General features: G+C 27.3%; 2 protein-coding genes across 7 annotated transcripts in view; one reads left to right on the top strand and one right to left on the bottom strand.

The window, feature by feature from the left end:
• The window catches only part of LOC136983040 (protein kinase C and casein kinase substrate in neurons protein 1-like), an 85,430-nt gene that overhangs the window by 5,198 nt on the left and 62,650 nt on the right, over positions 1-17,582 (bottom strand). For 4 of the 6 annotated variants that reach the window (XM_067279660.1, XM_067279658.1, XM_067279664.1 and 1 more), the window contains one exon: positions 3,137-3,193. The exons of the other annotated variants lie outside the window; for them this stretch is intronic. In XM_067279660.1, the coding sequence (XP_067135761.1) occupies positions 3,137-3,193 (57 nt within the window). The remainder of the gene's footprint in view (positions 1-3,136; positions 3,194-17,582) is intronic. 6 annotated transcript variants of the gene reach the window in all.
• LOC136983044 (CD9 antigen-like) overlaps positions 1-17,582 on the top strand; it is a 285,455-nt gene that overhangs the window by 216,932 nt on the left and 50,941 nt on the right. The gene's annotated exons all lie outside the window — the stretch shown is intronic.

Raw genomic sequence — 17,582 nt, 5'->3', positions numbered from 1 at the left:
AAACAGGTATGGCGATAGCGGTTCTCCTTGTAATAATCCACAGTTTAAGTTTAGTTCTGGAAATATTTGGTTATTGTGACTAATAGTAATTCTGTAGATTGAAAACAGTTTCGCAATAGCATCTGAGAATTTTTTTCCAGAGCCACAGATTTGTAGTTTATTTATCAGAGTTTGAACATTGACTGAATCAAAGCTTCGGATATATCGATGAAAGCCGAGTAGATTTTTCTATGCCTTCTTATTAAGTAGATTTGTATAATTGATATTTTCCTGAAAATAATCAGAAATAAGATTTGTTGAATGGAATGTACGAGATACATCCATCAGTCTTTTATTTTCAATATTTCAATCTATGAATAAACTAAAAAGGAGGAGGAGAAATATCAATAAGATAAAATTTGAAAAGATAATAGGGTTAAAAGTGGATGCATAAATATTTTTAGAAGCATTTTTCTAAAAAAATAGACAACTCGAGACAAACTTATCTTGTCAGAATCAGTTCTATTGATAAATTTGTTCAATACTGCAAATAAAGTAAGTTGTATATCACTGTTCTGTAGTATAGAATTCAGAATCTCTACTTTTATGTTAGGCTCTTCTGAATCAGCATTGGCTATTATGAATATTGTTCTAATAAAATGATGAAATGATGGAATTAATGATAGAGAAATAAGATGCACGACGCTGGAGGTCACTAATTATGACATATTACATTGAAGACAGATTCAGAGATATTAAAACCGGAAAAAACTCTTTTTTATATTTGAGTAAATACGATATTTTGGTTAATGTTGCCCTAGGTATCGAAGATGGTGGAGCTTCCTGTAATCTCAAATCAGATTTCCAAGTGACGTTGTTGATAGAGGGAGCTGTGATATATCACGTTGTAATATGCAAATTTTTAAGAACAAAGTAACTAGTGTAATGATATCGTTGATTTTACATATTAATTGTGTTAAAGACTTATTGGATTTAATTATTATTAATTTAAAATATTGTAATTCTAATTTAATTATTTCATAACTGTAAAATTAATTAATTAGGATTTTGCTGATATTAATTATTTTAAAATGAGTAATATTGATATTAATTCTGAAGAAATTTGGGCCGGATGCATCTCCCATAATTTTTATCAACTACTAGAACATGAGTATTTGGAAATAGGTTTGGATCCCAGAAATGACAATGGATTTAAATTCACAGTATGTTTAGGATTACAGAAAACTGATGACCTGTGTAAGAAATGTTCAAAGGATTGCAAATTAGTATATTGAAATGATAGAAATTCATGTGTGATGCAATGTCAAAAATGCTGGAATAATAGTTCAGCCTTTGCTGGAACATTTAAAGGTAATTGTGGTAAAATTTCTTGGACTGAAATAGTCTTATATATGGCATTATCTGAGATTGGAATGCTCTTCAACTACTTCAGCTATTGCTGCAAGTATTTTTAACAAGGCTGCAGTCAACTGGTCTAACCATATACGTTATGTGATGCTAGTTGCTTTGCATACTATGACATCATTTAAAATCGGAGGTCGGAATAAAATCGTAGAAATAGACGAAACAGTTATATGTAAACATAAATACGAAAAAGGCCGTAAACTAAAAATTACAAAATGGGTCGTAGTAAGGAACCCGAGTCCGTGCCCGCTGCTCCAGTAACTAAAAATAACAATAAAGAAAAAAAGGTAACAGAAAAAAAAGGCAAGAAAGAATTCTGAGAATCTGGATAGAAATAAGAAAAGAAAAAAAAAAAGTCAATGTAATGTCCGTAGAAACAAAACGTCAGAAACAAGAAACTGATGCGCAATAATGTAAGTAAAATTATTGTTTCATATTATTATTTATTTTTTTAATAACCTAAATTATAAAAACGATGTTTTGTAACTAATACATCGTGGTCACTATTTTAGATAATTACACATTCATAAATGGTGACCAGAAGCTCCGCCATCTTCGATACCTAGGGTAACATTAACTGATATTTTTATTTTTAAAATATTGTAGACTTAGAAATAATTTATTTATTTCAACATTTGAAATTTTTCAAGTTATGTAGGCATGCAAATAAAATGTTATAATAATCTATAATAATTTAACAAATTCTAATTTGATAAACTGTATTACAGTATGCACTAAATTTTCATTATGAAATAATTTGTGGTGTCATACTTTCACTATGAAGTAATTTGTGTATCACTATAAATTTGTCAAAATAAGTGAAACAAATCAAAGAGATATACATAGGATGTTCAATCATTTTGATTCTGCTGTTCATAAAAAAAAAAGACTTTTTTCTATTTCAAACTGTATTTCAGAATTGTTTTTTCAATTAAGTGTAATGTTTTTTTTTAAACTGATTACCATATTTTCATGGTAGTGAGTTGTAGCAATTTTCCTGCGGAAAATTGCTACAACAAAAATATACTTTTACATCTTATATTACTATTTTGGAAATGATTTCTTTCACATTCCATATAAAATGTTTAACTATTTCATGTAAGAAACTAAATAATAAAATTCTTTTCACAAAAATTAGTGTGTCATTCAATTCTATTGATTTTCAATATTAAAGTTTATCAATGGCTTAAAAGCATAGCTAATAATAAATTGCAAAGCAATACTTAAATCAATAGCAAGCTACAAGAAAAAGCATTACTCAATAATTGAGAAAAATATGAAAATCTTTCTCTCTATTATTATTAATCTATACATTAGATATATGTCTATATAATTTCATGAAATTATACAATTATTTTACAATGTAATTAAAAGTCCATTTAGTTGTGATGCCTAAGATAGCATATTTAAATAAATCATTTTAAATATAAATATATTCAAAATCATAATTGTATAAATTTCAGAAGTAAAAATTTATAAAATCATAAGTTTTAAAAATCGTGTGTGACAATTTACAATGTGGAAATCATATTTTCAGATCTAATATTGTTAGTCAAATGAAAAAATAAAATAAAAGGTCGTGCACGGTGCCGAATGCTCCGGCGGGAGGAAGCTCGAGATATTAGAAACGCTTCCTTTCTGCTGCAAGCGTGTTAGCATAAATATAAACATTAGTAGGGCAACGACTGGCCAAGCAAGGATGGGATATCATGCCTCGTACGAATATATTTACGTTTTCTTATCATCTTCATCCTCTTCGTCTTCAAAAGGATTATAAGGCTTGTTATCACTGTCAAAGAAATTTTTTCATGGAAATATACTTACAATTAGTGCAAATTTCAAATTACTTATTTAATTATATTTAATTCTTTATCGTACTACGTATGGTATATCCAAATAAGGTATCCAATAAATAATCCAACTTAAATTATTTGTACAGCATTAAAGAAACTTATTTCAAGTAGAAATTGCAGCTCAAAAGCATTGTGTATTATTTTTTTTTTTTAGACTATTAATAAGAATTCTTACACCTTTCATGCATGAAATTAATATATAACTGGTGAATTCAATGATTTGGTATAAACTTTCAATTTAATATCAGGCAAGGCTGTAACATGTTAGATTTATGATATACATATTATACTAGATGAATTCTGGAAATAAACAAATGATTTATAAATAACTACATACTGATAAATTTTCTTATAAGTATTGCTGATATATAAGTTATTTAACTTAAATCCTTAAAATTGTATTTAAATTTTTGTATAACATTAACAAACAATATTTTTACAACATGCCTTATGAAGATTATTAAATAAATGTATATATTCTTAAAAAATCTTTCTGACAAGACTACATTTTGTTCAAATGTGTTTTCTTTTTATCATCACTGAAATATACAGTCCTCCTAAGGAAAAACAGTGTGTTTACAAAAATTTCAAGAAGTGGCATTAACTAAATTAACACCTCCACTTGAAATTTAGTTAACTAAAAGTATGTTTAAACATATTTTTTATAATTATTGATAAATATGTAAATTATACTTTTTCCTCAAATTTTCTTTGCTTATTTAATTTCTACAGACATTAATCTAATGAAAAATGGAATGCAATAAAGAATATAGGTATAACTTTCATTTAATTCCACAGATATACCTATATTCTTTATTGCATTCCATTTTTCATTAGATTAATGTCTGTAGAAATTAAATAAGCAAAGAAAATTTTCATTTAATTCCACAGTTTTTCAATAATTTAACTTCTTATTTTATAGGCTAACTTTCTTTTAAAATGTGTGTGCATGCACATATGCACGCATTTGTGATTTTTTTTTATCACTGAAGAGTATTAATTTCTTACATATTTTTAAAACAGCACATAAATCATTATTAGAGATTTTAGAATATCCTTTTCTTATTTTGCTGTATTTAATTATTTGTCCTAATTACTAAGTTTGGTAAAATCAGAAAATAGTTTAAAAACTCCATATTGATGGATAGAATCAATCAAGGGAACAGATATATTGTTGTTGTCAATAAAAGCATGTTAACTTTAGTTGCTGTATGACATACATCAGATTTAAGCTAGATAGATTAGCTTGGAGGTTCTCAATCTTTTTGAAGTTGGGGAACACTAAACTTTGACATTTTTTTCTGCAGAACACTTACAATACATCAGCTTTAAAGCAGGGATGGCAAACCTTTTTGAAATCACAAGCACACTCCGTTAGTAGATGACGGCATTGGCGTTTGCTAATTACATTCCCATACAAAAATTATTTTACATTGTATTGATTTTTCTTTTGCAAAAATTTTTAATTGTATATTTGTTTTTTCACAGAACACCCATGTTCCGTGGACCACGGATTGAGAACCACTGGATTAGCTAAATAAAATATTTAAAAATGTATAAATTATTATTAATAAACACATTATTATTCTTTATTTATAGGACAACTATGAAACCTTAAATAAATTAAACGTGGCCTGCAAGATTAAAAAATGTAAATTTCTAAAATATTGTCAATCTAAAATTAATAGTTTTATATTTAGAATTATTAACTTATTTCTGATTATTGATTACAAGTTTTTTAATCAATTTTTTTAAACAACGGTATTTTGAATACTGTGAATAAAAACATGATGATTTTAATCATAAATACGTCATGAAAAATATTTTTTATGTTAATTAAAATTAAGTTATAAATTTATTGGATATCTCATTTAGATCTCTGTATAAAATACATTTGTAAATTACTATAGCCTAATAATAAATACATATTTACTGAGCAAGACAATAGCATGTGATTGATTAACACAATTTGAAGAAAAGAAAGTCCATCATCACCACTGATCACATGACATTGTGATTTGCAAACAAAAGCAGAGGAAAAAATCAAAAAGATTCTGTGCAAATACAACTAAGAATTTCTTAAGTGTAATAAAAGCATGCATATTAAACATTAATCTCTCCTGGTCGTAAGAAAAACAAAATTAGGTTCATGTATGCATTCACACACACATCAAAACCTATGGTAGTGTAAGGTAACAAAAAACTTTTAAATGAGATATTAAAAGAATACATATTTAGAACAGTCTATCTATGTAATTAAACCAATGACACTAAAGCTAAACAATTTTTTCAAAAATGAAAAAACAAGCTGAATAAACTTTTGCAACAATGAAAAATTCAAAAATACATATTTGTTATAATCCACATTGACATACCCTGCACAAAAACTGCTAGAACAGAAATAAAACTTCTGCATAACTTGTGCCATGTCTCCTGAGTAGCCACTGGAGTGGACATTTAGCAGTATGCAGTTTATCTTAAACATTATTTGTTTTTATGTTTTATTTCTGTTAGAAAATTAATTGCAGATATAATTAGAAAATAGACAGTAAAATGAAATACTGAGACAACCAAAGTCCTAAACTTTTCAAGTGTTGAAAATATAAATCAGTGAACAACAACACTTTTTAATGTATTACTTCATTTTTGTTCTATTTATCTGAAATTTATCACAGACAAGAAAAATCATTAGGATGATGGTTGTTTTTAATCCATTGTCAACTGGCTAAAAAAAAACAAAAAAAACTCATATCTATTAAAAAGGCATCATATATATTCAGCTCTATCCAAATAATGGTAGATACACTCCATATTATCCATATAAAGGGCTGAATTTAATCTTTATATTTTGTTCTTGCTTCATTCATTCATTTTTGAAAAAGGTCGGTTTTATCCACTTGTGACTTGTGCATGAAGTGACGACTTTAAGAAGATAAAGTTAAAATGAATAGAATGTTACTTGGTTTAACTATAAAGCTAGCATCTAGTTAATCCTAGCTTTATCCACTTAACAGGTTTTTAGTCAAAACTTGTACAGTACAGTACATTAACAAAGAAATAAAATTATACATATAGATTTTAACAAAATTTCAAAACTTATTTTATAATATACAGGTTGAGTTTTTTGTGTTGAGACAATGAAATAACTTAACTGGTTTTCATTATTTTGGGAAAAAGGTATAGACAAAAGTTGTAGGGTTTCGAAGGGCCAATCAAATTGGTGATCTTGGACGTGACCTTGACCTTCAAGTCATTTGAGGGTCAACTCTGTTTTTTTCAAAAGGGAACACACATTTTTGACTCCAGCAATGGAAAGAGTGGGAAATTTCACAACCGAATATACGTTTGACCTTATGATCTAGATCAAAGGTCAAGATTATTTTAAGGTTAAAATTATAAGCTTTTTCTAATGGGAAACCATACTTTTTATTACTGGAATAGGCAGGGAGGTAAAAGTTACATTTACATGGAAAGTGCACAAATTTTCATAATCAGCCATGACCTTGAGTCTCAAATTTGACCTCTGAAGGTCATCTCAAGCCTAATAATTTTAAGCGCGTCAAAGGCATAATAATAAGCACCTCAAAGGGGAGCAGAAAACTACTACGTCCACATTGTTATTCCTGGGAAGTGCTAAAAGTAGTGAATGCTTTTAAAGGTCAAAGTAATAAGGTCATGAAAAATGTAACTTTTACCTCTCCCTATTCCAGTAATGTATGGTTTCCCATTAGAAACAGCTTATAATTTAAACCTTAAAATAATCTTGACCTTTGACCTAGACCATAAGGTCAAAGGTCCAGTTGTGAAATTTCTCACTCTTTCCATTACAAGGGTCAAAAATGTGTTCCCATTGAAAAAACAAACCTGACCCTCAAATGACCTTGAAGGTCAAGGTCACATCCAAGGTCACCAATTGATTGGCCCTTCAAACCCTACAATTTTTGTCTATACCCTTTTCCCAAAATAATGAGTTTAAGTTATTTCATTGTCTCAAGATAAAAACTCACCCTGTGTATATTTGGAAACAAGAAAAATTTTCCATTTATCATTTTGTAAAGTTTTAATTTTACCTAACTTAATTGCAGTAATGCAGTTTCCTTTTGTAACATTTTTTTTTTTTTGAACAAGGCATAAATTTAGTATGAATTTTGTTAAATAAAAAGAAATAAAATTGACATAGAATGTGATATATTCTAAGTTTAATTCAACCAACCAAGTGCATCATCTTGCAATTAACATTGGCATAGTCCATCTCTATATAAATTAACTATAATAAAATTAAAATGATTGAGTGAAGAATATAACTGTGTAGCATTAAAGAAGAAAGTGTCTAGATACAGCAAAGGCATATATACATTCAATTATGTAGAGTAAAACACTGATGATAAATCATGCAATATCCAGGACATTTTTATAAATTTTAAAGAAACATTTAAAAATATAAATAGTGTACTATCTAAAGTTACAAATCAAATTTTTTGTTACATTATACACAATGTTTTTAATCTAAACTCTGATGACTATTAGATTCAATGAGAGACATTTCATTCTTTCAAGAAATTAAACATTAAATGTTTTTGGATGTTTTTCTTTCTTTACGATTAAAAAATATACGTGAAGAATAACTTTTCATTGAAAAGTGTAAATTCTTTCATCTACATCAGCATATCAAGTAAGAATACATTCAAACAATTCTGATAAATTCACATGAATCAAAATTCCATTAAGATGTACATAATATATAAATCTTACTGGAAGACAAACAAATTAAGATATTCCAAAATATATATAAATTTTGCTAATTAACTTTTAAAACACAATGAAAAAGAAATTATGCAACTAAAGATAGTTAAACTTATGACATTGGCATTTATGACATTTTTTTAGATACCTGTTTTGAAGATATTTATTCTTAGCTATTCTATGCAAAATTTAAATACATTTCTGATTATTTCTTGCTCTCTTTTTTATAATTGTTTTTAGTATAGACTTTATATTATCAGTATTTTTTTTAATCTCAAATTTAATAATTTCTTCATAGTAAAATTTAATCTTCAGAAATTCATCAGAATTTATAAAAATACTATTACAAATTGTCTGAGTGGAAACTCAGACAATTTGTAATAGTATTTTTTCTAATTATTTTAGCAAAGAAATATTTACGAAATTAATATCTACATGAAATAATTGCTTTTAACAATTCAGGAAGATTACATTAAAAAATATCATGTGCATAATATAACAAATTTATTTTATTTTAACTTTTACACATTTTTTCTTATAACCTAGATAACATTAGTTCTGAATTGATTTTTGTACAGCATTTAAAACTGATAGATATGCCACTAAAATAAAAAAAAGAAATGGTGTTAATAAAACTTAAAAAAAAATCAAACAGCATCACATTAAGCAAAACTAAAATATTTTCCAACAAACAAGTAATCAGGCAAATACAATAAAAGGAGAATGTGATACGAATAAGTAAGTAAATAATATCTCAAATATATTATTTTACTACACTTATTTCTAATAGGTCATTTGTAATTCTGCTGTGAAAAACCTTCCGTTGAAACTTTTTATGCTTTGTTTATAATGAAAAACTATTAGAATAATTGGCGAAATGTGCTAATAATTTGCATTCATTGTTGCATGTTTTTTGGCCAGCAATGATATATGATTTGGTAATGGTGGGATGGTTTGTGTGAAGGTGTGTTAAATTAATCTCTTGTCTATGTTGTCTGACTTCATTGTGGATCCGACTCATCTATAACAAACAAATTATGTCTGGCCATACAAGCCTTAATGTATTAGAATTTCAACTTGACCACACAGTCAACTGAGATTCTAACACATTACAGCTACATACATTAGAGCTATAGAATAGTATACTAATCACCAGAAACAATATATCCAAGTAAGATGAAAATCACCAGAATATTCTTTTAATTTATGATGTGGATGTCAAATTCAATTTAAAATCTGAAGTATCTTGGAGATTATATGTAACTTATCAGGCATTTCAAATTCCAAAAAGATAATATTTTTAGAAACTATTTATTAGAAACTGCTATAATTGTATGCATCAAAAATAGTCTGCAAAGGAAGGCTCTTTTGTGTGTTAACATCTAATTTTAAAATAAAATAATTTTACTATATATATATATATATTAAAATTATATTTATTTGTTTCCATCTCCTTTATATTATATTTGACAAATGTTAAGATAATGGACAAAATAATCAAATGAAATGTGCTCTCTAAGTTTTCAAAAATTCAGAGTATATATAAAAAAAACTACTTTAAATAAATCTACTAATTTAATATTGCAATAATAAAGTCTAAACAGCCCAATAGAGTAAAATGAGTCAGTATGGCCAATAGGGAAACAATAATTATTGCAGAATTAAAACAATTAACTTTTTAATATAAAATATTCATTATTTTAGATAAGACTTTGAATTGCATTGATAGATTGCAAGTAATATTTAACAATAATAATATTGATAATACTTACATTGACAAAAAAAAAATCAAACTACAATAAATTAAAACTTGCACACAAATTATTACACATTCAGGTAACATAATACACACACAATAAATAATATTAAACAACAACACATTCTAAACATGCTAAGACACAAAACTACAATTACAGATAACACAATGCATCATAACTAATTAGATATAAATAAATCAATCACATATCATAGACAAATCGGCTTGGTTTGATGAAATTATTTCAGTTCACTTGAAATTTTGAGCCAAAATTCTGGCTATTATTTTATATATATTCTGTTCCAAAATAAATTCAAACAACAGTGTATTTTTACTATACTATTTTCCATGTTATGAAGACACTTTTTTTCTTTTCACGTATGTGTATTTTCTATGTTTATAATGGAGCTGATGTTATAGACTAAGTCTCAAGCCCAGCAAGAAATTTTATGTTGAAGCTTTGGCTTCTCAGTCAAGTTTTAGGTTGAAGGCATTAGAGAAGCTAATTGATAGGTATCTAAAGGATTCTTACTTAAAACTTTCTCTCTTCTCTTCTTGCAATTTACATTACCAATCTATTTGCAAGTTTTAAAAATTACTTTGAAAGTTTTCAGAGGAAATGGAAATTTTCTTTAACAACTAAGACTTTTTAGAAAGAGTTCTTTGAATTTGTAGTCAAATATATCAATGATTGATAGCCTTGAGTCTTGGTGCTTGTTTGCTGAATTGACATTGTTTCATAATAAATATAGTGATGCCACTCTCTGCAATTGCTTGAAGACATTTGTCATGCAGGATGCCCTTGAGGATCTTAATTGTTTTGGAATTTATGCTCATAATTACACAGATAATTTGCTCTTTTTACTTTCAACTTTTTCTCCACCTTCTTCAAAAAGGTCTAAGGTCTCTCTTCTGTTCAGAACTAGAATAGATATAAAGCTTAAGCACCAATTCTTGATAAAATATGATTGTTCTGTTTAATCACAAAAAAGCTACAAAAGATTTTATTTGAATTCTGTATATGTAGTAAACTAGTTTCTTTTCTCTAATGGCAAGTAGCATAGTGTGATACTTGACTCTTGACAAATCTTAACCTGCAACTTCATGTCCTCCTTGGTGAACTGGATTGCCTATGCTGAATTTGGTAATCAAGGATATATTGCAAGGAATCTCATTAAGTTTGCATTGCATCAAATATCTTACATTAAATTTCATTCAACAAGTCTTCACTTAACAAATATGAATTTTACAACTTACTAACTTCATTTTATAATTAGTAAAATTATTTCCTATAAAATTATCAAAATAAAATTTAAAGTTAAACTTTGAGAATATCCTAATGTTGTACTGTTTTGCACATATAGGACTGAAATGAATATAACATTTTTCTGAGTAATGAAAAAGGTAATTAGTAGATAAAAATTTGATTAAATACAGAAAATATCTAATGCAGTATTTCAGATTTAATGTTAAAATAATCTGAAAAAATTTTATTTGTAAATATCTTAGAATTTCTCCAAATGGTTAAGTTTTATTAAACAGTTTTATGTAATTGTAAGAACAGATTATATAATGAATTAGAGAAAATTGCAGAAGAGTAAAATAATTGCAAAATTGTTATTTTAGTAAATGCAAGACAATTTTGTCTATACTTGATTGACATAGGTTAATGCATTATGAAAAATATTCTAGAATAGGATTATCAGATTGCTTCATAAATACTGTATTTTCCGGCGTATAAAATGACTTTTTAACCCAGGAAAATCTTCTCAAAAGTCAGGGGTCATCTTATACGCCCAATTGTCTTATATGCCGGAAAGTACGGTAATCTTATACGGCGAGTATATCCCAAACTCTATATTTTAACTGTAAAAGTCGGAAGTCATCTTATACGCTGGAAAGTAGTATTAAAATTTCAGTTTAATACGTCTTTGCTTTTTTAAAGGTATCTTTATACAATAAAACAAAAGTTTTTTATGCATTATTTAATTTTTTCAAAGTATCTTATTTTTTAAAGTGTAAATAAAATATAAAACTATTTGTGCTTAAATATTTCTACTGTTACTGTCAATAAAAAATACCTTTCAAAAGTAATGTCAGTTAAATTAATCTAAACTTGAAGAAACCAATCTAAAATAAAAATTGGCCATATCACTCAATTTACTCTGAACAATCCACATTAATTTGATATAAAAATAATTTAAAATTTTATTTTCATTTAAAAATAAAGCTAATAATCTAAAACAAAAATAAATGTCAAATACATCTTACCAAAAAGGATACTTGTTTGAAAAATTTCAACCAATAGATAATAACAGTTACTGGATTTGTTCTTCATTCTGTCCTTAATCCATATTTTTAACAACACAGTATCACAATATTTCTTTATTTACATTCATTTTATTAAAAATTTACTGTTCTACAAGTTGTACACATACAAACATATAATAAATGAGCAATGTGGATAATGTAGATTATCTGTTTAACTTTGAAATTCTATTTTATTTAAATTTTAACTTTTGTACTAATTTGATTCTACTACCTTAATACTAATTAAACTATCTCTCTAAATTTATCCATGAATATAAAAGCTCATAGCTGATATATATTTTATATAACAACAACATTAAATATTTCAAAATTCAAATTCATTATGTATAACAGATTTTTCAATAAGCAAACAAAACAAGGCACATATTTTGATAGTCAAAATTTACAAATCGAGTCACACGGATAGATTAACCATACAACTGTTTATTAATGGACGGAGCAGAATATCATTACAATTTTCTGGAATCTAACACATTTATTTCATGCTTTTTTGAAGTATATAGCCATCTAAAAATATTTGTAACTACATAGATCTTTATATTAAAATATATCTTCACAATTTACTTATTTTCGCTAAAAATAGAATTTTTGATTGTCAGTTTTGCAAGAAGATAATTCAGACAATAATTTGAAGAGGAAAGTCATGTTTATGAAAGCAGTCAAAGGAAGAATTTATCACATTACAGAATTCCACAGATTCTACAGAGAAGGATTAAAAAAGTTTAATCAAAAAAATCATTATTTTAACAGTTGAAAATTATTCAAGTTTGAAATATCATTTCTACTATAATTTTAGTATTGTTAATAGAAAGGGAAAAATTATTATTAAATTTGACATAGTTCATATATTTTAAATCATATCAAATTCAGAGGTATTCATGCTATGGCCATTATGAAATTTACAATTATCTTTAATATAAATCATAAATATCTTATTTGCTTTACATATATAATTATATTTTAACTGTGAATATAAACATGCTGTATTTATGGCTTCCTTCCTCTAACTTTTTATATTAATAATAATAAAAAATATACAAGTATACATAAAACAGAAATAGCATAATTATGTGAAATGATGTTTAGTGTATTTGAAATCAATACAACTATCTTTTGCAGGATCAGGATCTGATTCATTGTAAAGCCATTTTTATAAATGTAACATAAAAGCAATATTGTTTTGTATTAAATTATATAATGTATATATAAACAGGTGATAAGCATATATACACACACTTTATTTTCTCAAGAAAAAAACAATTTAAAGTCTTAATGTGTTAAGTGGCACATTTTGTTTAACTATAAACATCACTGAAAAATACTGAATATTTATACATTCAATATTTATATTATTATTGTTATTATATGTTGTTTTTCATTTGTTCTTTAATGATGCAATAATATAGAAAGAAAAATGTTAAAAGGCAAAACATTTTAGGCTCTTCAGAAAGTGAGACTATTTGTAATAGATTACAAAATTATTACTACAAACCACTGAAATACACATTGTTAATCAAAGCAAACAATTGAATCAAAATAATTTTTAACAGAGAAAAAGATAACCCTATTAAATATTACCTGCGAGCACCCTCCAAGTCTTTCTTAGGACAGTCACTGTTGAATCTTCCTGTAAAATTACAGAACCAGAATGTTCTAGAAACTCATTAGCCCTAGCCAGAAAATCCCCACTCCTACAAATAATAAACTTCTTGTCCTTATCCAAAACTAATAACTTTGAATAATTACTGGTAAGAAATAGTTTAACACAGTGGCTACTCCAAGGATCTGGTGGTGACACAACTTGCAACTTCCGCCGTGCAGCTCTGTACATTGAACAGTCTTTACAGCAGCCATAATGGGTAGGATCATTTGAGAAAAATCCTTCTTTGGAGTACAAATAAACTTTGGCCCTCGAGATAGGATGTGAAGAACTCCATCTGGCACCATTACTGATGTAAAGTTGTAATACTGAACCTCTGCCGACACACTATGTCTATGCCAAGTGGAATTAGCTAACCAATTAAATTTGTTGTTTAAGCTCCTCCTTGTCTTATGCATTTTGTTGTTGTCACAGTATCTTATTTTGTCCAGCTGTTCATACAAACTCTCTGGACTACACACTGGAGCCATATCTAAAATGTTGCAAGTTCAGGTAGCAGAACGTCAAGAGGATATTGCCAATAATAAACTCACAACTGAGCTTTCAAAAATGGTATTAGAGCATGGCTATATGACCCTTTGGACTAATACTAGATTACTGAGATGGTACTATGACAAAAGAATACTATTCTTATGGGAAAATCTTTATATCGCATCATTTTTACCCTGTAATACCCCCTACCACTGATACTCCATATTTATAGATAGAATTATTTAAGTATCTTCTCTTGTAGATGCTCTAAAGATCTTTACTTGGGAGTTTTATTTTGTTGATAATTTCGCATGTATTGCATTTTTATTAGATTGTTCCAATTTTTATTGAATGTTTAATATTCCAATCTCTTACCTTAACTGAATTTTAAAAAAGATACATTGCATTTATATTCTATTCTTAAGTTTTAAAGTTTGTGCTTGATTTTTGCCCGATGACAAAGGCTGTATGTCTTCAAAAGTACTCACAATTTTTAATAAATACATATTTTATAATGTTTGTTAAGTGTGATTTCTCTTCCATATAAAATTAAATAAATCCGTAACAAAAATTTGCTTACACTATAAAAAGAAAGTGCAAGTATCCTATAAACATCAGAAAATTTACAAATCCTCATTGTAATTTAACTCTTTCTTGAGCAATGGCTAATTTTGAAAGTGTACTTTTTCCTATATGAACATATAGCATGTTAATTTTACATACCCAAGACAATTATTTTTTTCAATTGTTTATTTATGTATAATGACAAATTTTGAAATCATGTAAAATAAAATGCATAAGTCACGTCTGTACTGTGCGCTAAGACTAAATTAATTTTAGGTAGAAATTCTGTGATATAAAAGATAATTTATAAAATATTGAATATTACACTAGTAAGAGTCAGTGATATAGAAATAATATTTGTGCCAAACAGTGCCTGAAAATAATGAAGGCATCATGGCATGAATACCTTCCAATATAAAAGATAAAGAGTAACAGTATTAATTCATAATTTTTTCCTGATCAGTAATTCCAATTAAAATTCAATGAATTATAACATTAATGTATAATTAAAACAGAAAAAAATCGTTTTTTTCTACAACCCCAAACAAATTTTAATTATTAGTACTATTACTCCATATGCATTTCAGTAATAAAAAATAAAACATTACCATATTTTACAGCATATTAGATGCAACTTTTGTCAAAAAATGATCTTGCATAGTCTAATGAATTTTCCAAATGACCTTCAGTAAACTACAGGTAACCTGTATCTAGCCAAAGTCTTGAATAAAAATGTTATTGTTTAAATAAATTTATTATTGTTAATATTTTTTGCTACAGCTAAGCAACTTTTGATGTATTCATGTAGAAGTAAAAAAAATTTTGGGGCAGAGTGCCAAAGGTGAGAGCTGGCTTAAATACATTAACTATTTTTCTTAAATATTCTGTGCTAAATTAGAGCATGTCTTATATGCTATAAAATATAGTAACTCATTATAGAAGAATAAATACAGTAAATGTCAATATAACAAAATTATTGAGCCCCTATATTACACTGAAATATAGTCAAAATACCAGAATGTTTAAAAAAAAATAATAATAATTTATATTATTTAATAATTTTAACTATTACATTTTTGCTGAATTTTTTTGGTTATTTAGTTAAGAGTTTTATTGATATTAATTAAGATGATACATCATCTTAACTATAACACATTGAGCATAAGAAATCTTTAAAAATCAGTTTTTATAGTACCACTAGTTAGAGTAAATTTCACACAATTAGAATTCTATAAGAAATCAATGTAAATAAATAATATTTATGTTAGCCCTCTTCTTTTTTGATTCTCATAAAGTGGCACTAAAAGAGCTTTTTAATCATCCCTCTCATAGCTTTGTCAGGTACACAATGGAATGGCTAGAAAGTGCAAGGCCCAATACATCCAGGCCAACCTACTGCTAAGAAATTCTGAGCCAATCCAAAATCTAACCAGAACCAGAGCAGCCAACTTGTTCTTTACTGCTTAAATCATCTGAGTCTTTGTAACAGAGTTTATTGTCAGTAATGTCACAAACAGCTATTGCATGAAGTAGTGAAGTAGTAGGCAGCACTAATACACTCGCTTCTCTCGAACTTCAATTGTTTGTTGCTGAAAAAATTCTAATTTTCAATTGTACTGTAAGTGTAATCAAAATATCCATAACTTCTCGAACTGTGTCACAGCATTCTAATATGCAATAGCATATTGAAATGCTGTGACACATGTATTGAAATAATACAGACTGCACATCATATTGACTACACTTGAAATGATCACCTTGGCTTCATCTAGAGCATGATGTCCCCAGTGGGGTTAACATCATGCTCTAGATTGCAAAGTTTGAGGGGGAGTCAACAAAACTTTGCAAATATAAAAACTTACTAAAAATATTAAAAATTTTTCACTCTCAAATAATCATATACAGTATATATAATATTGAAAAGGATTATATAAAAAATTTTTTTTAATAAAGTCAATACATAATTAAGGCTGGGAACACAAAACACAGTATTAGGTCAAGTTCATCAGTTTGGATAATTGTACAGTATTGACATTACACTTCAAATTAAATTGACAATTATCTCTAAAATTTATGTTGCCAAATAAATGATGAAATTGTATTCTAATATATTTACAGATTTCATTACAAGGATGCTTTCTTTTGTAAAGATTTGGACATTTATTACATTACATCAAAACATTTTTACAAAGATGCATAGTAAAATGAAGTAATTAACACTTCAGTGTGTGCCACATATTATCCCCGCAACTGCTTTCCAACCCTCACACTTTGTAAATTACGCTATTACATCTCTCATTCAGAGAGCACTCCTCCCATCTACTCAGACATTAATAGACAAGGAATTACAACTTATTAATAGGGAAGTGCACAATGCCAGTTATTCTAACTTCCAGGTTTCATTATCTCTATAACCATGTCAAAAACAAATTGTTTCCATGGTCTTTCCTCTGCAACAAAGAACTAAAGATAGTACAACCTTCAATACTGTTTTTTGGCACTATATCGCTAAAAATAGCTTTTTAGTCTTTTTTAAAAAATGTCTTTTTAGAAAGCATGGCTTTACTTTGTCTATAGCCCCACAACCAACACTAAGAAGAGTGTTATGTAATAATACAGATACTGTCACACATTAAATGAAAACTTGGGGTCTACAAAATTCTGTTAAAACATACTGTCAGGGGAGGAAATTATCTACGTAGGGGCTACTACCAGAATGCTATGGTCCCACATCCTGGAACATCAAGAGGATATTAGAAACAATAGACTAGCAACAAAGTTATCTAAAAAGGTACTAGAC

The sequence above is a fragment of the Centruroides vittatus genome, unplaced genomic scaffold (genome assembly GCF_030686945.1).
Source record: "Centruroides vittatus isolate TY-2023 unplaced genomic scaffold, ASM3068694v2 contig_875, whole genome shotgun sequence".
NCBI lineage: Eukaryota > Metazoa > Arthropoda > Arachnida > Scorpiones > Buthidae > Centruroides > Centruroides vittatus.
The sequence above is the reverse complement of the archived record's forward strand: the minus strand, read 5'-3'. Positions and strand labels throughout refer to the sequence as shown.